At 48.5% G+C, this 27,563-nt stretch overlaps 1 protein-coding gene across 2 annotated transcripts in view; it reads right to left on the bottom strand.

Moving 5' to 3' along the window:
• FAT2 (FAT atypical cadherin 2) overlaps window positions 1–26,630 on the bottom strand; it is an 84,931-nt gene extending 58,301 nt beyond the window's left edge. The window contains exons 1-2 of one of the 2 annotated variants that reach the window (XM_005683192.3): window positions 26,476–26,630; window positions 894–4,161 (exon numbers count right to left, since the gene is read on the bottom strand). In XM_005683192.3, coding sequence (XP_005683249.2) covers window positions 894–4,140 — 3,247 coding nt within the window. In that variant the 5' untranslated portion in view covers window positions 4,141–4,161; window positions 26,476–26,630. Of the gene's footprint in view, window positions 1–893; window positions 4,162–7,067; window positions 7,232–26,475 lie in introns of those variants that run through there. The other variant, XM_018050131.1, reaches the window with a different exon arrangement.

Raw genomic sequence — 27,563 nt, 5'->3', positions numbered from 1 at the left:
TAGTTCACTCATTCTACAAATTACTTATTGTGGGCCAACATTTTTCTAGAGGTCAAGGGTCCGAGAGTGAGCAAAAGAGCCTGGTGCTCTAAGCTCTCATGGGGCATACTGAACTCTGAAGACCTAGGTGAGAGGGCAGCATCTCAGAGCTGAAGCAACCTTCCTCCTTTGACAGATGGGGAAACTGAGGCGCATAGAAAGAGCATGACTTGACCAAGATCATGCAGCAAGTAAGCAGAAGAGCTGAGTCTAGAATTGACTCTCAATCTAATTCTCTTTCATCACCCTCCCCTTTACCCTGGAGAGAAATCATCCATCAGGTTGTAAACTTCTCAAGGTGAATAACCTACTTTTATTCACCTGGGATCTTCTCTAAGTTACCTACCTCAGGGCCTCACAAGTAGAGGGTGCCCAGTGTTTGCTGAATTGCACTTGTTTTCTATGGAGCTTCAAAGGAATAAATACATTGCTGCCACCTTTTTGGAGGACAACTTGGAAAGATATATTAACATTGAAAATGTGTGTTATCCTTTGACCCAAGAACTGCATTTTAAAGGTTTTCCTATAGAGACTCATGCATACGAGTAAAAGCATATGAACAAATGCAGCCATTAAAAAAGAGTGAAGAAATTCCCAGGTGGTCCCGTGGTCAGGGCTCTGTAGTTTCACTGCCAATCCCTAGTCAGGGGACTAAGATCTAAAAAGTCATGTGGCATGGCCAAAATAATTTAAAAAATAAAAAATGAAAATAAAATAAGAGGGACAGGAAGGAGTGGCCCTATTTATTGCTCCTTTTAGCTTACAGCCTGACTTCTCTCAAAAGAGCCCCTGATTTTCCGTAGCCCCATCCTCTCCCAGCACCTGGCCCTCCCGTCCCTCCCAACGCCCAGTACCTGTGTCTTGGTTGATGCTAAAGGCAGCAAGGCTGGTGCCAGCGCGCAGGAAGTACTGGAGCTCCCCGTCCAAGCCAGTGTCATCATCGTGGGCGGCCACTACCATCACTGAGGTTCCTGAGGGGCTGTTCTCCTGCACCTGGCCCTGGTGCACAAAGGAAGCAAAGTGGGGAGGGTGGAGATTCTCATTCACATCCAGGACAATCACCTCCAAGTGGCAGAGGGTCCTGCGGGCCAGGGGCTTCCCACTGTCGCTGGCCCATAGGCTCAGGTTATATCCAGCCCTCCTCTCAAAGTCCAGCTCTTTCTCCAGACTGAGTGCCCCTGTCATCGGGTTCACATGGAAGGTCCCGTGGACATCATCCAACAGGACATACTGTACTTCTCCCGCAGGGCCCAGGTCAGGATCAGAGGCATCCAGAAATGTTAGAATAGTCGCTGGGGGTAGATCCTCTGGGACCTTAAGCCTGCGGTGTTCTGTGATGCACTGAGGGGAGTTGTCATTGACATCTTCCAAAGTGATTATCAGGTCAGTGACAGAGAAAAGCTGGTGGCCCTTCCTGGGCTGGTCCCTGGCCTCCACCTTGAGTATATACCGAGGTTCTGATTCCCGATCCAAGTGTCCTGTGACAACTATTTCTCCGGTGAGAGGATGGAGGGAGAACTTCTCTGTGGGGCTTAACAGCGCGTATCGAACCCTCCCGTTATCCTCTGAGTCAGCATCTTTCGCTTTCAGCTCTGCAACAGTGGTTCCAACTTCTGTGTCTTCTGAGATTGTTACCTGGTACCCACCGGGAGGAAATCTGGGCGAGTTGTCATTCCAGTCTTCCACATTCACTGTCAGCAGCTTCCAGGAGGACTTCTGGGGAGTGCCCAGGTCATACACTGTTACATTGAGGACGTGGAAACTGGTGGCTTCATAGTCTAAGGGGGCAGCTACAGTGAGCAGCCCTGTTTCCAGCTCAATGTCAAAGCAACCCTCTTCATTGCCATCTGCAATCACATAGACCAGTTTTCCATTAAAGCCAGCATCAGGGTCAGTGGCTGCCAGACGGGCTAGAGGTGTGTTGAGAGGAGCACTCTCAAGGATGTCAATGGACTGTGGAAAGTGGTCCTCAAACTGAGGGGTATGATGATTGATCTGATATGCACTTAAGGAAGTGAAATCCTCATCATTGGACTCCTGATTCTGAAGCCCAATAGAGTGCAAGATGGTCTTTGTGAAATGTGTCAGTACCCCTGTCTTCTCACACTTTACAGGGACCTCAAAATGAGGGTCCTTCACTACAGTAACATTCAAAGTCATGGGTGAGGCATAATTTTTCCCATCTGAAGCAGTAATTTTCAGGGAATAGCTGATGGGTTGACCAGTAGTACGGTTCCTAAAAGAGCGTTTGAGGGATATCACACCAGAGAAATGATTTAGATCAAAATACTCTAGTTCGTTGCCCGACACAAACTCGTATTTTAGGTTCAGAAGCTCATCCACATCTATAGCTGACACAGTCATTACTGATTTTCCTACTGGCCAGTCTTCGTGGATAGACCCAGTGCAATTAACTTCCTCAAACATAGGCTTGTTGTCATTCAGATTCTTGAGCCTAAGAGAAACAGATACTTCTTTTTCCTGGCGAAATGGGGATCCCCAGTCTGATGCCCGTACCCGGAAAGTGTAAATTCTATTCATGAGCTCATAGTCCATGGGTTTGGAGGTGGAGATGATCCCCAGGTAAGGGTCAATAGAAAAGGGGACAGCATTTGGGCGAGCGATGGAGTAGGTGATATATCCATTCTCTCCATGATCCTGGTCTGTGGCACTAACAGCCAGAACACTGGTGCCTGGAGGGATGTTCTCATCAAAAGTGCCATCGTAGGAGGACCTGTTGAACACTGGGGCATGATTATTACAGTCCATAATGTCAATGACCACAGTGGTGGAGGCCAGGCCCGGTGAGGTTCTGATGCGTAGCTGGTACTGGGCTTGGTCATGGAAGTCCATGAGCTTTGTGGTGGTGATCAGCCCCGTGCGGGCATTCAGTTTAAATGCTGCACTCTCTGAGGATGGCTTTAGAACATACTTCAGGTTGGGGAAGGCTGGGGTTACTTTCACCATCACCACGCGGCTGCCAGTGGGGGAAAACTCACTAAGCCGCACTCTGTACGTGGCCTTCTCAAACCTGAGGGAAGTTAGTTTGGAAGGAGGTAAGTGAAAGCCCCTGATCTGGGAGTAAACGGAAGGTCTGCTCCCAGCCCTGGCCTGCAGGCTGAGGTTGAATCCATGAGGGTGGTCCATCCATTTGATGTCTTTGACAGAAACCACGCTGAACTCACTGCTCCGGGCATAAGACTTGATGGCTTTGAAGTTCTTTCCAGGGTCACCACCAACAATTTCCAGCGAGTCCACGTCCACCCCTGAGCTGTTTGCGTCTACCATGACAGTGGCATAGGTGGCGTCCTCCTGGCGGTCCGGTGCAGCCAAGACCACCGAAGAAATGGCTGGGGGCTTCCTGAGGGCAGGCTCCACGTGAATGACGAGCGCAGCCACGTTGCCAAATCCATTGCCCTCCGAGATCTTCCGCATGCGGTCCACAGCCAGTACCTGTAGCTCATGCTTCCCTCGCCAGGTGACGTTGAGCTTCCCAGCCAAGGTGACCACCCCGCTGGTGGGGTGGATGGCGAACATCTCTGACCTTGTGTTAAATGCATAATAGAACTCGGCGTTCTGGCCCAGGTCTGCATCGGTGGCGCTCACCTTGCAGATGGGGCTCTTGAGGGGCATGTCCTCAGAGATGGTGACTCGGTATGAAGGCGGGGAGAAGAGGGGCTTCAGGTCATTCTGGTCCAGGATGCGGACCACCACGCGGGCCAGCGCTTCTAACTCCAGGGTCTTCTCCGTGGCTTGGATGATGAGGGTGTAGCTGTCTCGCACCTCCCTGTTCAGAAGGGCCGTGTTGCTGCTCTTTGTCCTTATTCTCAGAAAGCAGAAGTTGCCCACCATGTACTCCTCTGTTTTAAACACGTTGGCCACATCTCCAGAGATAATCCGGTACCTCACTGCCCACTGGGGGTCTATGAGGTAGATGCCCATTTTCTCAGAGCTTTCCACGTAGGTCTTGGGAGCAGAGTTTTCATAGATGGTCGCATTATATAGGGGGTGTGTGAAGTGCCAGGCTGAGGAGATGAGGGGGTTCTCACAAGTTGTACAGTGGAGCAAGAGAATGGCAAACCCCAACGAGGCAATAATCATGATGGAAAACCTCCTGAAACCCTGGGCAGAAAAAGAAAGGGCATGAGTTAGCAAAGAAATGGTTCCTACTGCTGTGGCTCTTAACTGGGGTGGTTTTGCCCCTCAGAGGACATTTGGCAATGTCTGAAGGTATTTTTTCCTTCCCAAGTGGCACTCATGGTAAAGAACCCACCTGCCAATTCAAGAAACTTAAGAGATGCAGGTTTGACCCCTGGGTAGGGAAGATGCCCTGGAGAAGGGCAAGACAACCCACTCCTATTCTTGCCTGGAGAATCCCATGGACTGAGGAGCCTGGTGGGCTACAGTCCATAGGGTCGCAAAGAGTCAGACATAACCAAAGCAATGTAGCACGCACAAAGGTATTTTTGGCTATTCCAGCTTGTGCAGAAGATGCTGTTGGCATTTAGTAGAAAGAGGATGGGGATGTTGCCAAACAGCCTATGGTGCACGGGACAGACACCCACAGCAAGTCAGTAGTGCTGAGATTGCAAAACCTTGTGTTTGAAGAGTAACAGACTAGTTTAAGTGCTTCCTCAAGAGCATCCAGCAGATACAGCACAGTCCTTAACTGCTTCCCTCCCTTTTCCAAACCTTCAGTGGTTCCCTGTGCATGCGTGCTAAGTCGCTTCAGCTGTGTCCAAGGACCCCATGGACTGTAGCCCACCAGTTTCCTCTGTCCATGGGATTCTCCAGGCAAGAATACTGGAGTGAGTTGCCATTTCCTCCTCCAGTGGATCTTCCTGACCCAGGGATCAAATCTGCATCTCTTATGTCTCCTGCATTGGCAAGTGGGTTCTTTACCACTGGAAAATCTTCCTCAGTGACGCTAAAATCATTCTGAAGAGGCACCCAAGCTTAGCAGTCTGGCACTAAATACTTCCCATAAGACACTTCCGCCAGGGCTGAACTCTAGTTGAACTGAGCTGTATCTGCACATGTAGGGGCTGTGAAAAAGCAAAGGGACCAGGATCGAAGGCCTGGCATCAGGCTCCTGGGCCATCAGGCCTGGCTCCACTATTTACTAGCTGGGTGACTTTCTGGGCAGGTTGTTTCACCTCTATGAGCCTCAATCCCCTCTTCTGTAGAGTAGGAATAAGGATAATATCTACCTCATTTGACTGTTTGAAAATTAAGTGAAATAACAAAGGTAAATGAGCTAACAGAGTGCCTGGCACATAGTAAATTTTAGCATAAGTGAAGTGAAGTGAAAGTCACTCAATCGTGTCTAACTCTTGCAACCCCATGGACTGTAGCCCGCCAGGATCCTCTGTCCATGGGATTTCCCAGAGACGAATACTAGAGTGGGTTGCCATTTCCTTCTCCAGGGAATCTTCCCAACCCAGGGATTGAACCCCAGTCTCCTGCATTTCAGGCAGATTCTTTACCATCTGAGCCACCAGGGAAGACCGTAAGTTTTAACATAATATTAACTATTGTTAGTCATAGAAATCTAAGTTTCATAAATGGAAGGGGCCTGCCCATGGCCTGACAGCTAAATAAAAACAAAGCACAAATTAATCCTGGTGAGACATCCCTTGTGGTCCAGTGGTTAAGAATCTGCCTTGCAATGCAGCGGGGGGTCATGGGTTCAAATTCCTGCTCAGGGAAATAAGATCCCACATGTTGCAGGGCAACTAGGCCTGAGTGCCACAACTACTGACCCCACACATCACAGCTAGAAAGCCCAAGTATTATAACCAAAGATCCTGCATGACGCAGCTAAGACCTGATATGCCAAATAAGTAAATAAATATTTCATGGGGAAAAGTCCCTGGCTTAGGTACATCTCCTCCACCAAAAAGTCCCTTTGGATGGGGCCTGATTCTGACTTGTCTTGTAATCCTGAAGAGAGAAACACCTTGCCTTCCTCCTCTGAAATGGCAGAACTGAAGTAGTCCTGAGAGATAATGGAGCTCGGACCCGCTTCTCATGCAGAGATGGAAAAAGAGAACCCAGGTGGGGGAGGGATCTTGCCCCGAGTCACATAGTGGGCAGCCAGGTAAGAAGCAGCCCCTGGCAATTGTTGAAGTAACCACGAATGAGTGCTTCACCTCTAAGACCCACTGTTCCCCATCCTCTCCTTTATAGCTTCCTCAGTGGCTCATCCCTGGACTCCATCCTGGGTCAAAATATGAGACTCATCAGGGCCAAGGATGGGGAGGGTCATGAGGTAGGCTGAGTTTGGTTGCCAAACCGAGTCTTCTAGAAGCACCTGGAAGGCTGTGTGCACCAGGCTGGTGCCTGGCCTGACCATGGGAGTCTTGACTCTGGGGAGTTCATGGCTATCAGCCAGATGTGCCAAGCATTCCTGGAGGAAACAAGCAAGACTTGTTTTTCCAGTTGCCTTGGTCTTCAAAGGCAAGGAAGAGTTAAACGTCCAGGGCAAGGGGGAAAAAGAGAGGCTTAGATCCTTGTCTCTTTAGAGTCGAGACAACCAAAGGCAGGTTCTTTAAGACCCTGTGGGTTGCATCCCAACATGGGAAGGAGAGTGAAGGCAGAAATGGGAAAGTCAGCCTAACTTGGGCTCTGAAAGCCTGTGATAGTAAAGAATTTGATTATGCCTCCTCCTTCCAGGCTCCCTCCCACCATTCCTCACTTGACATCCTGTTGGTGGCGCCCTAAGCCCAACACCTCAGAAGAGAGGGGCCAGGATGGAGGCAGACTCTACACCTGGGGTCCTAAAGCCGGTGACACAAAAAGATGTTGTCTATTCCCCACCGTTCCCACTCCTTGCTGTCACCCCTTGCTTGTCACTGCAGCCCACAAGGGTCCTGGCCACAGGGAAAAGCCACACTTGCCCATCCCTGACACAGTTCCTTGCAAGCAGGAAGGGGACTGCCCCCCCCTCAATCATTCAGACCCCACCCCTTCCCCCAGGACCGCATTGCTTTTGAAGTTGAAGCTGGAGGGGGGAAATGAGTGCTTACCTGGTCCCAGGTCCACACTCAATTTGGTGGCCCAGCAAGTCCAGGATGCAGGCAGCCTCCCAGCTCCGCCCGCCCTGCTGTGGGGAACACTTCCTGTTCACCAGGTCAGCTCCCGTGGAGGGCAGGTCCCAACAAGACACTCCGCTCAGCAGCTGCAGGGGTGCCTTGCAGAGCTAGAGTTCTTAAAGTGAGCTGCAGAGAAGGGAGCAGGGATGGGGTCTCGCCGGGGCAGGGTGTAGTGGTGGTGGTGGTGGTGGTCAAAGGGGATGATGTCAAAGGGAATGAACCCTTGGGTGGGGGTTTGGTGCCCATGGCTGTGTTCAAGCTGTAGGACTCACAGACCTGGTAAGTGGTTTGCTGGGGGAAGGGCCTGTGTCTGAGACTTGTTTCTGGCGCTGTGCCCAGGCAAGTGAACAGGCTTGCAGGGGGCAGGGACATGTTCAGCTCCCTGGGCTACCCTCCCCACCCGCAGCACCTAGGACCACTATTTTGAAACATCTTGTGAAAGCATAAATGAATTCTTATCACTTTCACGCTTAAAATTTTCCAGCAGCTTCCTGTAGCATTTAAATGAAATCTGAACTTGTATCATAGCCTGGAAGGCTCCCCACCATCTGGGCCCTGCCTGTATCTCAGATGATACCTCCCAGCACCCCTCATATTGTTCACCAAGCTGCGGCAACGAGGGTCTTCTTTCTCTTCTGCAAATACACACTTCTTTCTCTTCAGCAAATTTGCACTTGCTGTTTTCCTCTGTTTAAGATTCACCCATGGCTAGCTCCTTCTTGTTATCCATTTCTCAGCTCTAATGTCACCTTCTAGAGAAGGAAATGGCAACCCATTCCAGTATTCTTCCCTGGGGGATCCCATGGACAGAGGAGCCTGGCAGGTTACAGTCCATGGGGTCACAAAGAGTTGGACACAGCTGAGCGACTGAACACAGCTTCTCAGCACACCTTCTAACCCCCAGGTTGATGTAGCCTGCTATCTAACACCCTTTTTTATCACTTCACCCTCATTTTCTCCACGGCACTTGTCACCTCCCAATATTGTTCTTATTTATTTGTTTACTGTCTCCTGGGCTCCGTGAAGACAGGAGCTTTGGGTATCTTATTCATGCATGAACTCCCAGTGCTTTGATCAGTGCCTGGTAAATAAGCAAGCTCAATAAATACTAGTTGAAAAAAATGGAAGGATCTGGACTTAGGAAAAGCAAAGACAGAGGGAAAACTGAGAGAACCTTTAGTGAGCATCCCTTCCTTTTTGAAGCTGGAAAATAAAGTCCCTCCAAAAGAAAGGGGCTTGCCCAAGGTCACAGGGTGAAAACCAGAGCCAGGTTCTTTCCTCCTAGTCATGTTGTGAGAAAGAGAAACTGTGCTCACTTATAAATCCAACTGTTTGGGGTCAAGTCCAACTCTACCACTTGCTGACTGGATAACCTTGGGGAAGTTTACCTCTTAGAACCTCAGTTTCCTCATCTGTAAGATGGGGCTATTAAGAACACTGCTTTCCTGAGGTTTTATGAAGATGAAACAGGATTGTGTATGTTAATGTGCTTAGTATGGCACCTGGCCCATAGAAAAGCACTCAATAAATATTAGTTACTATTGTTTCAAAGCCAAGGCAGAATCAAAGACTGAGATTGGGGTGAGGGTAGGGTCCACTGAACCCCCTAGAGAAGGCCCAGTCTGCTCCCCAGTGGAGCAGGAAGCCGCTGGTCCCTGGTCGAGTCTAAGCTTGCTAGCTGAGCCATAGGCTGTGCTGGGAAGCTGCGAGCAGGCGCTTGTCCGGGGTGGGGCCTCAAGCTTTTGGCTCCCCAGACTCAGAGAGAAATCTGCATGTGGCTGAATGTGCACATTTGCAAGAAATCACATACACACACACTTAAGAGGCAGTTTTGAATAATTATGTGGGTACACTCTTTGTGTGTGCCTGCTTGACAGAATGAATGGAATGGGAGTAAATAAACTGGTAGCCATGGGGCTTGTGTGTGTGCACAGGTGTGAGCAAGTGCAGGTGTGGGGCTTCACGAATGGGCTCTTTTAGGATATATGTGTGAATCAAATTCTGTGTAACTCCCGATCCCATTTCGTGCAGAAAATGGCTCACAGCACACAGCTTCTGGCCGTGTGACTTTGGGCAAGTGACTTACATTCTCTGATCCTTAGTTTCCTGACTTCATAATATCATTTTGAGAAAGAAATGAATTAAAGTACATAATTACTATGGTATATGACACAATTTTCAACAAATATTACCAAGTACTATTTCTTTTTTAGCAACCGGCTCAGATTATTGATTGTTGAGTTTGTAGGTAATGAAAACTCCTAGATGTCTTTTCACACCACCCCCAATCTGTTCCTATGCAGGCTGATCTTCTGCAACTAAATGACATAGGGCTTTAATGAGACCAGGATTCATTTCTCCATGTGTTTCACTCACTGCTTCAGCTTCTCAGAATCTTAATTCAAATGTTTAGCAACTTGGTGATTGTAACATCTGTGTCTTTATCCAAGTCAGTGATAAAAGTCTGAATACAACTGGCAGGAACAGTGTTCTGAGATGTAGCCCTGTTTTCTTGGTTAGCGATCTCAAGTGCAATTCTGGAATGAGTCGTCTCACAATATAGAGAGCTCCCCCTCTCTGGGGGAATCCAAGCAGATTCTGGGCGGCCACCTGGGAAAGGATGTGCTACTCCAGGGGAATGGTTGCCCTTGGGGACTACAAAGAGGGCTCTAAAGTCCTTTCCAACTTACATGGGCAGATTCTTTGGTGTGTGGAATTTGGGACTTCCTCTGGCTGTGGATCAGGGTTGCACATTCACTGATGCCTGTTCAGTGGTCAGTGTAGTTAGCTGACCTGGCTCTTGGAAGACCTAGATCTAAAGTCACTTATTCCCTGGGAGTGTTGGTCAAGTCAGTCACCTATGCCATCTGGACCTCCATCTTCACCTCTAAATGATGTGCGTGTCTTGGGGGAAGGGGCAGGAATGGATCCGCGATTTCAGACCCCTCTGTTGCTTTCTTTTTTCCCTAATCAAGTTGTACTTGGAAACACAGCCTATAAACAGATAAAAGCAGAACTGCACTATCGAAGCAGGGCTCCAGGCCTCGGACTCTGCCTCCAGGCTTGCCCCTCATTCTCTTGGGAAGCACAGGTTTGAAAAACCAGACTGGGAGCCCCTCCAGATCTGACAAGTGGGGGCTCTGCCATCCTAACATTCTGTGTCCTGCCTGCTGTTCTGAACTGCCTGGTGGGATGTGCTGTGAATCTGATGCTCTGTGACCTGTATCCATAATGGTCCATGTGCGAGGACTCAGGCATCTAGTTCTGGGAGTTTGTGACTCTGTAATTCTGTCTCTTCCATGGGGAAGCAGATGCACTTAGAAGAATTCAAAGCCAAATCAAGCTTCCACTAAAGACAGTCCTACCACATTTGTTCAAAATGCCAGGCTTGTTTCTGATGATGAAATTCCTCCCCATCACCCAGGCACAAATCAGAAAATGACATTCTGCCTCATGGCCCAGCACCTTCCCTTTTCTTGGACATTAACTAAATAGCCCAAGAGTACTTTTAGGAAACGCATCTGCCCTTTTACTCCTGTTTCTCGGTGAGGTAAACTGAGATTTGCCTGGCACCCCAAGGGCACCCAGAAGGGGGAGGCTGAACTGATATCAGAAAGCCATATTTCCTAAAGCTGGGCATTCTGGATTGCCTAGGCTCGGGGGAGAAGCAATGAGCGAAGATATTTTGTAGAGTTTGGAGAGTCTTTCATGAGAGAGTCACTGGCTTCATTCCTCTTCACTGGATGATGTCCACACTCTCCCCCAAAAAGTCTGAATATGAACTTACCATGGATCTGGGTGCTCTCAGGATTTAATTTTTGACGGCCCACCCCTATCCACCGCCTCTGGCATCCAGTGTGAGGCTGGCTCTGTGGCTCTCGAGAAAGTATCCTGAATATATTCTATTTATGACAAAGGCTGGGGAGTGGGGGAGGGTGGAGCCATGGAGTGAGAATTAGGAGGCCTTTTGCCTTTGAGCCAGATTAAAACCGTAAGTGAAAGAATGTTGACATTCCAGGTACCTGCTTGTCAGGAAGTCTTTAGCTACTGAAATAATTTTTCTACTTAGTTGTATGGAGCCGCTGAAGGTTTTAGACAAGAGGCAGGACCAGAGCAGAACTATGTGCTAGGAAGAGTAATCTAACATCAAATCGAAAGGGGAATTTTCCTACTCGATTCCTGCTCTATGAAGTAAGTCAGAGAAGAAAAAACATCGCAGCTCATCCCTTATAGGTAGAATCTAAAAGGAAATGATACAAATGAACTTACTTACAGATTAAGAAGAGACTCACAGAGAAGGAACTTATGGCTGCCCGGGGTGGGAAGGAAGGGTAGCAGGAAAGCATAGTTTGGGAGTTTGTGACCAACATGTATACATTGCTGTATTTAAAATGGATAACCAACAATGTCCTACTACACAGCACAGGGAACTCTGCTCAGTGTTATGTGGCAGCCTGGGTGGGAGAGGAGCTTTGGGGAGAATGGATATATGTATATGTATGGCTGAGTCCCTTTGCTGTCCACCTAAAACTATCACAACATTGTTAATCAGCTATGCCACAATAGAAAATAAAAAGTTTCTTTTAAAAAAAAGATTCCGACTCTAGCGTGGACTGATCTTGCCCACCAGCTATTGACCTGTTGGTTTAGGTCAACTGAAATTCAGGAATTGGTAGGGAGGCTTAATTCATTTCTAAGAAACTCGAACACTTGAGTCATGTGCTAGTTTATAGGCAGCCACTGCTGGGTCGTTATGTAACAAAAGCAAGTCAAAGAATTGGATACAAACAGGAAAAGGACCAGAGACTTGAGCCCTGGATGGGCCGTGTGACCTTAGCAAGGCCACAGGATTTCTTCTGAGCCTCAATTTACCTGTCTGTAAAATGATAATAATAATAGCTTCTCCTACCTACTTCCCAGGGCGGGAGGAAAGACAGATAATATGACAGGTAAAAGCGCAGGGAGGAAAGACGCAGAGTAACACCTTATTAGGACCAATAATGGCTTGCTAAATGGCAGCAGGACCCACCAGCAGACTGAGAAACCCAAGCCTGGAATCAAGGGGAAGAGAAATGGCTAAAAAGGAAGTTCTCATCTAGGGCATTGGTGAAATAGAGCTGAGACTTGAGGTCCCCTTCTTTATTAGTATTCTGATTATCATTATTGATGACAAAAATTATACTGTCTGATATCTGGATGGCAATCTATATGTTTTCAAAACACATCTGCATGCATTTTCTCACTTGGTCTTTGGAGAAAGGGTACAGTATTAGGTAGAACTGATAGCAAGAAAGTGGTCTCTGAAGTCAGATCAACCTGCTTTCAAATCCCAGCTCTTATCATTCACCAGCTGTGTGACCTTGGGCAGTTATTTAACCTCTCTGTTCCTGGAAAAAGGGAAATGAGAGTAGCACCTGTCTCATGAGCTGTTGAGAAGGCTGCATGAGTCAATACGTGGCAATTCCTAGCACAGGATACACTCAGTGTGAGTTAGTTACTGTACCAACCTCATCCTTGTTGTGACACTTACTATCATTCTCATTCTGTAAATGAGAAAGGGAGGCTCAGATAATTGGAGAGCTCTGCCTGGTTCACCCATCTAGCAGGTGGTGGATTCAAGTACTGGCCCAGAATAGGAACCCATATTCCAAAAGAGAGACTCAGAGGGGGCTGCAGCTGACTCTCTGGAGCAACATTCTCCAAAAGAATTTTCTGCAGTGATGGAAGTGTTCTACGTCTGAGCTGTCCACCATGGGAGCCACTAGCCCATATATTCATCTGTATGTCAGTATTGCCCTTAAATATACTTTCTGATATTTTTTTCATGGAGGAAGGGGCACACAAAGGCTACAGTGACTAGGGCCCTCAAAAGGCATAATGTGACCCTGGAGAATTGGACATTTGAAAGAAACAAACTGGATTTTAAGGAAGAAAAGGGACAAACTGGGGGATAAAGGGAAAGTGTTTTGCTATTGTACCTCTTCTGCCAAAGCCATTCATTTATGCATTCATTCAGTACTTATTTATTGAGGGCCTACCCCATGAAGGCATTCTAGAGCAGAGAACAGGATGGATAAAGACCTTGCTCTTGTGGGGGTTAGAGTCTAGTGGCAGAGAGAGAGGTTAAGAGAACGTCTGGTGGTTAAGACTGTACTTCCAGCGCAAGAGGCGTGCGTTTGATCCCTGATTGGGGAACTAAGATCACAATGTGGCCTAAATGGATAAAAGTACTTTATAAGGGACCTCCATGGCAGCCCAGTGGTTAGGCCTCTGTGCTCCCAGTGCAGGAGGCATAGGTTTGATCCCTGATTGGGGAACTAAGATCCCACAAGCTGGTGACATCTCCAAAAAAATATATATATATATATCATCAGATGATGAAAACTGATAAATTCGTAGAAAGCAAGATTAGAGAGTGATGGAGGAGGTGCTATTTTTGAAAGAGTGGTCAGGGAAAGCCTACATAGCAAGGTGACATGTGAGCAGAGGGAAGGCCACAAAGTCATCTTGAGAAAGAGTTCCAGGCAGAAGAAGTAGGCAGTGCAAAGGCCCTGGGGCAGGAACAAGGAGATTGCAGACAGACTAGAGGGGGAAAGGAGAGAGGGGTTCCTGCAGGCCAGGGAGGTAGCCCAGGGCAATTCAGGCCAAAGGAAAGGCCTGTAGTGAGCGGGACCCCGTCATGAGATTGACACGATGGTCTACAAGGAGCCGAAGGAGAGAGGGAGGTGCTGCTGGACATAGTCTTAGAGCCCTTCAAGGCCATCCCATGTGGCCAGTGGGTAGTATACAGGCTGTCCCACTTCAGTTAGTTTTGTTGGGCCATAGTATATTGTTTTGTTGTTTGATGGCTTTTTACCTAATTAGTTGTTAACATATAAACATTGGAAAGCTTCACCCCAAAATCTAGACTCCAGCTTCCGTTTAACAAAGTGGAGGGCACTGTCTGTGTTGGTCCATAGAATGGCTGGCTGGAGCTGAGTGGTGGCTGCCACTTGTAGATGGGGCCTGTGTTCTCCAGACCCCTTCCCCAAGCTCTCCCATATTCGGAGACTGCATCAGCTACCGCTTATCTTCAAGGTAGTTTTCTATCAGAAGAGACACATACCTGTACCCAGGTCTCTTTCCAAACTGTAAGGAAAATAGACCCCGGGATGACCTCCTGTCCACGCACTGGGCCTGCTTGACCCGTGAGGCTCCCCCTACCCTGGCTGGAGAGTTCAGAGCCCCCAACACTCACTGAGCCCCAAAGAGAACAAGGAATCTCTTTCTCTTGGGACTGCCTGTATGGGTGCATGAGCTTTGCATTTGGAGCTGAAAACTCCCTAAACCAGAGGGCATCCAGGGATCAGAGGGCTTGAGAGGAGGACAAATCCTATCCCACTTTTTCTGGATTCTCTGTCCAGAAGGATTCATAAGTTACCAAAACCAGTTCTAGCTCAGAATGACGTTGAACCTGTTTATCAGTTAGTCGTTCTGGAGACAAAGAGGAGGAACAGAGCACCTCCTCTAAGTTCTGTGTTTATGCCTCGGGATCCCTCAGGCACAAACTCAGCTCCGTGGGAAGGCCTGTGGAGTCTCTTCTCTTGGTGGGGCAGCCTCCGGCCAGGCAGAGACCAGGAGGCCCCCATGTGGAGAGAAAGAGGCTGTCCTGAAGGTTAGAGTTTGGGGTGGCTCTCTGTGAGGCTGGAAGGTTGTGTCCTGAAGTCAGGAGACAGACATCCCTGGAGGACTGCAAAGCTCCCTCCAGAGGGTAGAACAGATTGTAGAGGCCAGAGTGTCCCCACCACATGGGCCTCACCTGGGTTAGGGGGTCTTTACGCCTCTGTGCGTCTTGCAACTCTTGGGTCTAGTGAAACCCTTTGTCTTGCCAAAAGCTATGGATGCATTTTCAAACATATAGGCATCAAGTTCCAACAGCAGGGACCTTGGGTCACACACTGAACCTCTGAGCCTCTGTTCTCATCTTTAAAAGAGACATTCTAACTGAATGCACCTCAGATAGTTGTTCTCAAGGCTTGACTAGGTGATTTCATATTAAACAGTTAACACAATGTTACACCTAGCAACCACTGAATAAATATTAGCTGCTATTTTTTAAAACTGTCATTATCGTTACGGAAAGTGGACTGAGACCCGCCTGCCTCCCTGAGCCCACCCCCACTGGCTCCCACATTCACCTTCTCAGGCATCTCTGTGAGGTTTCCAAGCCCCGCTAGGGCACAGTGTGAGAGCTGCTAGGAGTCTAATCTCCATTTTGTAGAGATGGGAGAACTCTGCCTGGAGAAGGGAAGTCCATAGTGCGCTGTACTAAGTCGCATTGGACTTTGGCGGCACACCTGGAACCAGAACCCAATCTCCTCATCTTGAGCACTTTGCACTGGCCAAGTTGCTCCCCACACCCCAACTCCTTTCCCAACCTGGGGCTCCTCAGGAACCCACAAAGTATTCGTTCTAATCAGGAGAGTGCAGAGAAAGGAGCCAGCCACTGGGGTCACACCTGCCTCCTGTATTGCCTCTGCTTTCTATTTCTTTTTTCTTCCTTAACTAAAAAAATTTAGCTGCACTGCAGGGTACGCAAGATCTTAGTTCCCTAACCAGGGATTGAACCCTTGCCCCATGCAGTGGAAACACAGAGTCTTAACCACTGGACCAACAAGGAAGCCTCTCCTGCCTCTGCTTGTCTGGAGGCCTGACTTCCTCTATCCAAGCCTCAGTTTCCCCATTTGTGAAATGGGGCTAGCAACAGTTACCTCCATGGAGGATTTAGTTAGTTTATGCATGCAAAGCATTTAGCACATAGTAAATAATGTTATCTATTACTATTATTCATTATTATTACTATAGTTATTGGAATAGTTATAGTAATGTTATTACTGTTACCTTTGGTGTTCAAAAATATGTGTGGAATATTCTCTGTATGTATACAGATACCTGTCCATGTTCCAGGAGCCCCTTCCGGGAGTACTGTTAAACACAAACAGATACACACACATACATATACACACACTGTGAGTCTCTGTGACATCTCCCGTCTCCTTGCAACAATTTGTAGGAAAGCTCACACAACAGCTTGAGCAGCATTTGAATAATAAAAATAATTTCTGTTCTTGTCACCCTTTTCCCCACAGTGGGTACAGAGAGGTCAGAGATGTGATCTTATTTAGAGTGTGAGGGGGCAGAAGACGGGGCGTGAGGTGGGCAGGAGAAGATAGGCTGTGGGAACACAAGGCAGAGAGTGTTGTGGACACATCACAACCTACCTGATCTCTCTGGTGTGTTGGGGTGACTCTCTGGGCCCCATCTCATGTGATTTGTCAAACGAAGCCATTCAGTATGGTTCCCCTGTCTATCCAAATACAACAAACTGCCTTCTCCAGAGTTAGCAGGCCTTGTGGCCCCCGGTGAAGTGAATTCTGTTCCTCATCCTGGCTCTTTGAAGCTGCTGAGACTGAAGCTTCCCTTTCTCCCTCTCTTTTTTTTTTTTTTCAGTTTATTTGTTTACTTCATTTTGGCTGCACTGGGTCTTCGTTGCTGCGAGCAGGCTTTCTCAAGTTGCGGCAGATTGGGGCTACTCTGTAGTTTCTGGCTTCTCGTTGCAGTGGCTTCTCTCGTTGCAGAGCATGGGCTCTAGAATGCACAGGCTTTAGCAGTTGTAGCTTGAGAGCTTGGTTGCCCTGAGACAGGTGGGGTCTTCCTGGACCAGGGATCGAACCCATATCCCCTGCACTGGCAGGCTGATTCTTAACCACAGGACCACCAGGGAGGTCCCTAAGCTTCTTTGTTCCTTGTACCAAAGGCCATCTGCCGCCCATGGCCACTGCCTGCCTGGTCTTCTTGGCAGGGGGGAGACTCCCGTCAGGCAACCTGCTGTTTGAGTCGTGCTCAACCCATTGCTAGCTGTATGACCTTGAGCAAATCTTTAACCCTGACCGAGCCTCTGTCCCTTCATACATAAACTGGAGAAGATAATCCCGCTGCAGTGACATTGCAGTTAAGATGAAGTGCCTCACACTACGGTCCCAGTGCCTTGCAGAGGAGCCCTCAGGCAGTAGGGCAGTGATGAAATTATTTAGGGATGGGAGCTCCACTCCTTTGGTGCTGAGGGACCTTGGTAATGTATCAGAGGGCCTGGGAGGGGACCAAACCAGAGACCCCCTGAGCAAACCGCCTCATTTCATGGGGTCTCCACTTATCGGTCTGGGAACTGGGACTAGTGCCTGCTCTCCTGCCTTCCTGGGTAACCCTCCCCTGTGAAAGTGAAAGTTGCTCAGTCGTGTCTGACTCTTTACGACCCTATGGGCTATATGGAATTCTCCAAGCCAGAATACCGGAGTGGGTAGCCTTTCCCTTCTCTAGGGGATCTTCCCAACCCAGGGATTGAACCCAGGTCTCCTGCATTGCGGGCAGATTCTTTACCAACTGAACCACAAGGGAAGCCCAAGAATACTGGAGTGGGTAGCCTATCCTTTCACCAGGGGATCTTACTGACCCAGGAGTCGAACCAAGGTCTCCTGCATTGCAGGCGGATTCTTTACCAACTAAGCTATGAGGGAACTCTCCCCTGAGCTGTTGGCAAATGATGCTCTAAAGAAGGTGAGGTTTAGGGAATAGGAAATACACAGGCCCTGATCACAGCTGACATTTACTGACTGCTTACTATAGGCCAGGCCCTTGGCATGCATTATCACTTTTAAGCTGGTTTATAGCAACCCTATAATTATGCTCATTTTGCAGAAGGGATAAATGAGACTCAGAGAGGTTACCTAAGCTCCAAGTTCACACAGCTAGCCAAGGAGGATTAAAACTCAGCTCTCTAGTGCGTCTAACAGTTCCCTGGCCTGCCTCCCAGGGCCTGTGGGCTGGAAAGAGTGATTGAGAGGGAGAGTTATATGATCCCTCCCCCACATCAAGGATCTTGTAACCATGGGACCTCTCCCACCAGCACACAGATTCTCAGCAAAAGCTTCATCTCCAGTTCAATCACTTTCCTTCTGGCTGTGCCCAGCCCAGCTGTTTGTCTGTCCAAGTCCAATCCCCTCTGAGCAGAGCAGCTCAGGACAGAGCAGAATGTAGGCAGGCCTCGGCAGGTGAGGAGCGGTGCTCTAGCAGTAGAGCAAGGCAGGCAGCTCCCTCCGCTCTTTGCGGTCCTGCATGGAGCTGGCTGAACCTGACTGTAGAGCTAGGGGCAACAGAGGAGCTAGAGATGATGTGGTAGCATCAAGGTGCTTACTAATGAGATGCAAATAAGCCTCTGCCAGGGACTCCAGCTCAAGCCCTTGGGCCCTGTCCACCCCGACTCCCTGGTAAGTGTTCTCCACCCAGCAATCTGTGGACCCGAAACTCAACAGGACCACTGGGTCAGTTGTATTCTCACCAGACAGGGCTGGCCATTGAATTAAACCAGGGATTATATTTTGGGAATTCCCTAAGGGGATGGGTGTAGGGGTTACAAATACATATTTCAAGCCCCACCCCAGATCTACTGAATCAAAATTCTTACGGATGGGGCTCGGGAATAGATGTTTTAACAAGTTCCTGGGGTGGTTTTTTGTGTGACTGGTGTTTGGGATCCATTGACCATGGTAATCGCGTTCTTTAAGATCCCGTGTTGTTAGTATCCCATCTGTGGGCCTCTTCTAGCCCCAGTGAAGAGGTGGGTAGGGAAGTTAGGAAAAGACCAAAGTCTTGGTGACTTTTAGGCTAGACAAGTGCTTCTCAAATGTCAGCGTAATAAAAATCACAGCCTCATCCTTAAGAAGTCTGATTTCGTTGGGCTGTGGAACTCAGAGGGCTTCTCCCCCATTAGTGGGGACCACTGGCTCCCAGGCAAAGCAGGAGCAAGATTATCTCTAAGGCCAAATAGAAGAGTGAACAAGAGCAAACAGGAGGGTGAAACAACAGATCTGTTTCCTGTGCCTTTCACCTAAAAGTCTCTGAGTGCAAATCTCTGCGCTCATTAGCATCTCAAACCCCAGAGACAACTGTTTTTAATTCTTGCAAACAGGTCTATCTCCCGGATAGAGACACAGCCCCATGAACCATGTTCTCCTTGCGTTGAATAAAACTGAACTTACAATCAGTGGATTCCATCCACACAGGCATACTCATGGCCCAACAATTTCCACCTTCGGCATTTGCACAGCAGTATCGTGTATGTATGTTCACACGAGAATGTTCAGAGCAGCATTATTTATAATAACCCTCTGCTGGAAACAGCCTGAATGACCACCAAGAGCAGATGGATAAGTAAGTTGCAGCTTGGTCATACAGCAGAACACTATACAGCAAAGAAAATGAAAGTATTGTTCTAGGTAACAACACGGATGAATCCCCCTCACGTAATGTGGGGTGAAAACAGCCATATACAAAAGAGTACATACTGCGCTAGTCCACCTGTATAAAGCTTTCAAATAGTCAAAACTCGTCTATGGATTACATTAATATAAAGTTACCTTGGGCGGGAGAAGAGGGCTAGTTAGCAACTGGACTGGGTGCAAAGAAGGTTTCTGGAATTGTTAGTAATGTTCTCTTTCTTTATCTGGAAGCTGGTTAGTTTCTGGAAAGTTCACTGAGCTGCACACTTGTGATCCATGCCTTTTTCTGTTTTCTTATTATACTCAATTTAAAGGTTTTCCAAAAGTACTAGTAAAGGAGCTCAAAAAAGACTTTTAATAAAAGAAAAGTCATTTAACTAATAAAAGGGAACTCCAGGTGACTTCTGACTATGGCAGATTACATGGGATTTCATGACTGTGGGATCGTGGACTCTTCCTTTCCCAGGAACGAGGAAGGAGACAGTTCTCAGAACCTGAGAGCTTGGGCACCATGCCAGAGCATATGAGGGCTGTGGAAAACCAATGCCTCAGCATTTCCCTATCCCCACCTCCACATGGCCCGCCCTCCCTAGAACCGCAAGGACAATGACAGCCCATTTTGTACTGGGTTCCCAGGTTCAACTGAGTTCACAGTTCATTAGGGCTTGCTTCATGCAGCATTTTTCTGTCCTCAGAGCAGGTTTCTGGACCATGTTCTTCTTGTATCCTCTCAAAGACCCTACATATAGAGCACGAAATATTTCCATTTTATAGATGGGGAAGTTGAGGCCCTAAGATAGGGATCAAAAGACTTGTCCAAAGCTAGCAAGAGCTAGCAAGCTGCCCGGCCAGGACTTAAACACGAGGCTTCAGATGAAAAATCCAGCACTCCCTTGGCTACACCACAGATGGATTCTTCCAAGTAATAGCAATGCTAAGCATCTGTCAGCATCCGTGAGCAATCAGTTAGTGAACACCGTCCCTCAGAGTCCTTCAATAACCCAAGGAAGTAGTACTATCATTTCATGCATATTTTACAAATGAAAAAGCTCAAAGATCAGAAAGTCCAAGTGCCTTATCCAAGATCAGTGTCCATTAAGTATGGGGCATGGATTGGAAGAAACGGTCTGAGTTGAGACCAAGCTCTGAACTGCTAGTCCAGTGGTTCCCAAACCCAGCTGGAGTTCCCTAGGAGCTTGTAAAAATACAGATCCCCTGGCTTCACCCCCAGACCACACATTCGGATGATGTGGACTCAGGATGCAGCTGAGAAATCCATATTTTTAAAAAACAGCCCTAGCCGTTTGGGATGTTCAGCTCTAAACAATGCTTCCACTGAAATATGACAGTAAAAACAAAATAATTTAAGTGTAAAACTTCATTTAGTAACTTCCAAATAGCTCATGGAATCTCTCTAATAATTAGAGTCCTCCTAACAATGGTACACAAGCCCTCAAGAATATTTTTGAGAACAGCCCGTCTGACTGGATGATAGCTATGCTTAGGGTGGGGGGCAGTGACTGACAAGGAGTATCTGGAGGGCTCTAGTGGGGACAGGGTGGTGTCTGCTTTTTGCTCTGGATCCTGGTTAGCCACTGTTTGCATTCACTTGGTAAAAATTCATTAAGCTATAACTTACAATTGATGCATCTTCTTTTTGAATGTTTGCGAAAAGGAAAAAAAAAAAAATCAGGCTGACCATCCATCAGAGACACTGTAGAAGCAATCTTTACATAGAGTAGAGATTTGTATAAAAAATCCAATAGAGTTCTTCTAATTATATGCTTCTCAGAGTTTGAGATTCTAGAATTTGAATGTTCCACAGTGCTCTGATTCTCTAAGTCAGTTCCAAGACAGCAGGAGCCCCCAAATCTGTAATAGTAGCTAATGTTTAGTGAGCTCTTAGTATGCGCTGACTGCTATGCTAAGATCTTAAGAGCTTTGTATGGATCAACTCACAGCAACTCTGTGAGGTGGATAGCTTTATCCACCCCAAACCCCTCAGAAACATGAAATGATGGGTTCAAGGTCACAGAGCTGGAAAGCAGCAAAGCCAGGACCAGAATTCGAGTGCCCTGGCTCCAGAGCTGGTGTGCCAACCATGGCGCCATACTGGCATCAAGCTCTGCTACTTTCCAAGGCCGAGTGTTTAAGTATCCCAGTAATGTGTTTTGTGCCATCTAGCCTTGCATTTGCTGGGAGGACCCAGAGAGAAGGGGGTGCTGCAGGCACAAACAGCAGCTCTCACCTGGGACATGTGAGCACACACGGGCCAACACGCACATACATGCTGACGTTACCCCACAACTGGCATGTGCAATCCTGCTCAACTGGCACCGAGGCCAAGTGCTGTGGGTGCTGGAACTGAACGGGAACTGGGAACAGGAGAGTTCTCCGTAGCTGTTCCCTGCCCCCCGGCCAGGGAATGGGCAGTTGTCGTTTACCTGCCATCCCAGGTCACCTTGCAGGGGCCCCCACCAGTCTCAGGAATGGAGAAGGACTCAGGAGTGGGGTGGGGCAGGCAGAGGAGACATTTCTCTCTTCTGCAGGCTCCAAACTGGAAACAGCTTGAGGCATCGCCTCTTTCAGGAGGTAGTTTGTCAGTCAGTGGGTAATGGTGGACCATCATCATATTTATATATATATGTAAAGTCACACTCCTTGGCCTGACATACGTGGCTTTAAGTGATGTGGCCCCGTCTTGCCTTTCGGAGCACATCTCCAAATATTCCCTACCCAGCTGACAGTTGCCTGCAAATTCATGCTGTTTTCTTGAACTGCTATGCTTTTGCGTGTGCTACTTTCTCTTTCTGAATTGCCTTTCCCACTTTTTTTCTTTATTTAAGCCTTATTTAGTCTTCAAAACTGATATTCAGTCCCAGCTACTCCTAGAAGCCTTCCTCCACTAACTCCATACTAGGCTAACTATGTATGGCTCCTCGGGCCCCCCTGCCTGCTTGAGTTTGCCTCTATTTTACCACCTACCTCAAGGTATTAAACCATCCACTTACAGACCTGCCTCCGCTAGCTGTGAGTCTCTGGAGGCCTGACACATCGTAAGCACTGTCTATTGAACTAAGGATCTGTTGAGAAAACAGAAGCTGTGCGACTGAAAGGAAGTGGCTTAGCTTTTCTGAGTCTCTATTCATGTCCACGCTGGAAACTAATAGCAACAGCAAGAAGAAGTGGTGGAGGATCACGGTTGCAGGCCTGCAGGGAGGTCATGCAGACTAGAAGAGAAGATACAGGTGACAGGGTCTAAGCTGGTGGTTCAAGGGGCTCAGTACATTGAGAGTTCTCTCTTCAGCATTCAACGTTCAGGGCTGCACTTAGGCCCAGGACCCATCGAAAGCTGGCTACTGACTTTAGGCAAGTAAAATGGAACCAATTTACAAATTTCCATTGTAAAATGGAACCAATAATTCTTTTTTGAAATTTTTATTGGAGTATAGTTGATTTACAATGTTGTGTTAGTTTCCACTGTACAGCAAAGTAAATCAGCTATATGTATGCATTTATCCCCTCTTTTGGGGATTTCCTTAAAATGGACCCAATAATTCTTAAAGGAGACTTGAGGGAACTCCTGAGCACTCCACTTGTACAGGTGCAGATTCTTACTGACTCTCTGGCAATAGTGAGGGGATGGTGTGCAGGTGTGTACATGTGTGTGTGTATGTGTTGGTGGGGGTTGGAGGAGGGGTCTGATTGATGATGTGTATGTCCCTTGTACCCTGAAAGGCATCTTACAGTTTAGGGATCCACCTTGTTCTTCATCCCAAATTGCCTCCAGGGGTATGGGGGCAATTCCTTGGCCTCTGAGGCTGACCACTCACATAGCAAGCAGGACTCTCTCCTGATCTGGGCTAGGCAGAGAGAGGCAGAGGAAGGTGAGAAGATCTGGGGCATGGCCCTGCCTTCCCCACTCACTTACTGTGTGACCCCAAGCCAAGTTATCAGTCTTCTCTAGGGAGGCTTCCGTGTCTGATTCAGTGATCCCTAGGGACCCTTTCACTCTTATCTATGGTGGGTTGGACTAATGCTTAGTCCCTCTGAGTGTCAGTCCTTATCTATGAAGATTCATTCATTCTCTCAATAGACATGCACTGAGCTTTTATGCGCCAGGTGCTGCGCTAGACATGGATTCTGGAGCTGTGAGCAACGCTTAGTAGGAGAGACGGTATCATATAAAATATACACAAATAACTAATAATTACAATTGAGATCTGTCTTAGGAAGGAATACTTCAGGGTGCTCTGAGATGATCTCTACCCCAGAGGAAGTGGAGAGGAGCCAGTTAATTAATTAATGATCATGCCCTGGGCACAACATGCATTACCTCATTTAATGTTCACATCAGTCTCTGAGAAAAGGATTGTTATTTGCCCCATTTTTTCAGAAGAGGAAACTGAGGAAGTTGAGGCCCAGGTCATACAACCAATAATATCTAGGATTTGGACCAACACTCATCTTCCTTTTTTTTAAATTTAAACTTTTTATTTGTATATGTGTATGTATGGCTGATATAGCTGATTAACAACGTGATAATTTCAGGTTGACAGCAAAGGGACTCAGCCATACATATACGTGTATTCATTTTCCACCAAACTTCCCTGCCATCCAGGCTGCCGCATAACACTGAGCAGAGTTCTTTGTCCAATACAGTAGGTCCTTGCTGGTTATCTATTTTAAATAGCCATATGTACATGTCCATCTCAAACTCCCTAACTATTCCTTCCCCCCATCCTTCCCTCCCAGCAACCATAAGTTCATCCTATAAGTCTTGGACCCATACCCTTCTTTATAGACCTGTCTGAAAACCCCTATGGTGATTGTAAGCATCAGTACCGTTAGTCATAGAAACAGTAGCGTGGAGTTTCTGAGTTAGCTCAGCCTGTGCTGGGGCCCAGGAAGCACAGGAAAGTTCAGAAGCTTGGCCCACATGTTACCGAAGGAACCAGAAAGGCAGGGTCCACCAGTGGGCACAGGAACATCCCTGACTATGCCAACCCCATCACCCCCGACACACGCTGGTTTCCTCTAAGGCTGCCCCACGTTCTTTCTTCTCCTACCCGGCCCCAGCAGCAGTGCCAGTGCCTCAGCCTGTCCTGGGGCAGGAAAACTATCAGGCTGAGGTGAGTTCAGTGGCACCTGGGGAAGAGTGTTCGAGCAGTGCACCATGGTGGCCCAGCTCACAGAGGCCTGGTGCAGGGGACCCTGGCCACCCCTCCCAGTGGAAAACACAGGGGCAGCTGACACATGTGATCTGGAGCGTGCCAGTGTCCTTCTAGGTCTGGTTCCCTGCATCCTTAAGAGGCCACCGAGCATGGAAACAAGTTCTAGGGAGAACTTGATTCCCTCCAGGTCCTCCCCATTTTACAGATGAGGAAACTGAGGCCCAGGGAGCTTGTAGCAGACACTGCCTCGCTGTTTTGCTCCACCGCCCTAGCCAGCTCATGGGCTCAGTCCTTGCCTGCCAGGGGTATAATCTGTGCTCCGTGGAGAGCCCTGGGGGGAACCCGAGCTTGCCTCTTCCTGCCCTGGGGGATGCTGAGTTCCAAAGCTTCCTCACCTGCAAAATGCAATCATTCTTGCTCTGCCTACCCAGCAGCCTTGTGGGAGTGAGATTAAGAGTGTATCTTACAGGGATGCTCTGTAATGACCTATGTGGGAATGGAGTCTAGAAGAGAATGGATATATGTATATATATGGCTGATTTACTGTGCTGTATGGCAGAAACTAACACCGCATTGTAAAGCAACTATACTCTAATGTTTTAAAATTAATTAAAAAGGAATGGATCTTAACAATAACCCTACTGCGTAGGGAAATAGGCCCAGAACTGTATGGAACAGTTTCAAGTCACACTGCCCGTGACTTACAAGCACACAAATAATGAAATTCTCCTTTCCCCTGACTGCTTTGAAAACGTGACATTTTCAAATGACTGTATGTAGTCAGCCCCATCCCCGAACACAGGAAGCATCCAGAAGGTGTCAGCTGTAGTAGTCACTGATGCTCATTTCTGCGTGGAGGGCACTGCCCACCTGCCCAGGCTCAGCGCCCCCCACCCATCCATCCATAGAAGAAGCTGAAGGTTTGAAAATACTGACCTGAGCCTGCTCCTCTACCTCCCTGGTTCCCTAAACCCCAGCCTTGCTCCTGAGTGCTGTGCACCTGGGGACAGAGACAGCCTAGGCTCTCTGACCCCTCAGCATACCTCAACATGGCTGCTGCTTCCCCCCCAAGCGGAGGGCTACTCCTGCCCCCACCCAAGAGGAGGGCTGAACTCCGGCCCCGGTGGCCCTGTTCAGTGTTCCACTTCATCCGTCCTACCTCCACAGATACACATTGGAATCCTGCTTCCCCCAAGAGCTGCTCCCGCTCCCCCCACCCACCCCAGTGCTGCCCTTGGCCTCTGAGGCTCGCTGCCTTTCACAGCCCTCCCCCAGCCAGGAGAGTTGAGGTTCTAATCTGGGTGCCTCTAAAGAGTCCCACATGAATCAGGGCCAGCCAGATGTCTAACTCTCCCTTAGGCCTGCCTCCCGCCCCCTCACCAGGTGACTCTGTCTGTGTAGGGATCCTGTGACCCCCGCCTTGGACACACATGAGGACTTAGAATCTCTTGGTTCCCTGGCCCCAGCTCTTCCTCCTCAAATCAAAGAGAAGCTTATCTCCCCATCCCCTTGAAGGTGCATCCCCAGAAAGCCTGAGCAGGGAATTTCATTCTTCCAAGAAAGAAAAGGAGTCCAACTTTCCACACATACAAATATGACCTTGCTCCTCCAGGAGATCAAAGCCCTAACCTTGTCCATTCCGGCCCCGTCCCCAGCGCTAGGCTTGGGCTGGCTTCATTCAGTGTACCTAGGTGTACCTGGCCTTAGGCAGGGCCCAGGTGTCTTACCCCTGCTGTGCCTGCTCCAGCCATCTCCCAGGTTCTGTTGCACCTTTCAGGAGCCCCTACTGGGGACCAGAATGGATAAGCTTCGCAACCCCCGCCCCCTGACTTCCCACCCTCCAGCATTTCTTACCTGGGCCCTTTGGGTGGGGGAGGGTGCCCCGGAGTGGGCCGCTGGGCAGGAGTCCCTTTCAAGAGCACCGGGCTGACAAGCTCCGGAGGGAGGCGCGGAGTCTCAGAGCAGGAAGGCGCACACTCAAAGAGGCTGCTGAGAAAGTTGGAGTAGGTGTGTCCCAGCCCAGGAGGAGGAGGGAAAAGGAGGTGGGAGAATTGAGGCGGATCATCCCCTCCTGCCAGCTCTGTCTCACGGAGCAGGAGGGAGGGAGGGAGCCAACTGGGTTGTGGCCCAGAACTCACGGTGGGGAATCAAGTCATGGAAAACGATGACTGGAGAGTTGCTGAGAAGTGCGGCCCATCTCCACCTGCCTTCTCTGTTTTACAGAGGGATAAACTGAGGCCCCGGTCAGGTCGTACTTGTCTGAGGACGCACAGAGACCTCGAGGCCCTGGGAAAGGGCCCAAGTTGCTAAGCTCTCTGGCCAGAATTCTCTCCTTTCTCCTCCCCACTCTGCAGATCTGAGGTGAACAAGCACAAGCACCCCTCAACCTGAGGTCTGGTTCAGAACCCTGGCACTTCTACCTACTAGCTCAGTAACCTTAGAGGGGTTACTGCTCTGAGCCTCAGTTTCCTTTCGGGTGGATAATAACTCCTGCCGTACAAGATTGTTATGAGGATTAAATGATATAAAGGTTGAGGGAAGGCACTTAGCAGACTAAGTCCCCCCAAAAAGGAAATTCTTCTTACGGTTATTGGCTGGGATTTTCTCCAGGAGTGACTTAACCTCTCTGATCTCTGGCTTCCCCAGCCGTGAAATGGGGGTAACAGGAATCCCTGCTTTGTAAGGTTGTGCAGAATCATGGGACAGAGATGTGTGTAAAATGCACAGCACAGTGCCTGGATCTCTTTTCCAGGCACTGTACCAGGCACTGGGGATGTAGTGATTTGCCCCGTAGAGCTGAAAATGGCTCTGAGATCATCCTGTTCAGTACCCCTACCCTCCTCTCTCCCTGGACTTGCAACCCTTCTGCAGCTTCCCTGACAAATAAATAAGTCTTTGCTTGCATACCTCTAATTATGGGGAACTCACTACCTTTCCCAGCA

The sequence above is a fragment of the Capra hircus genome, chromosome 7 (assembly GCF_001704415.2).
Source record: "Capra hircus breed San Clemente chromosome 7, ASM170441v1, whole genome shotgun sequence".
NCBI classification, from domain to species: domain Eukaryota; kingdom Metazoa; phylum Chordata; class Mammalia; order Artiodactyla; family Bovidae; genus Capra; species Capra hircus.
Note: the sequence above shows the minus strand (reverse complement) of the source record. Positions and strands in the feature narration are given on the sequence as shown.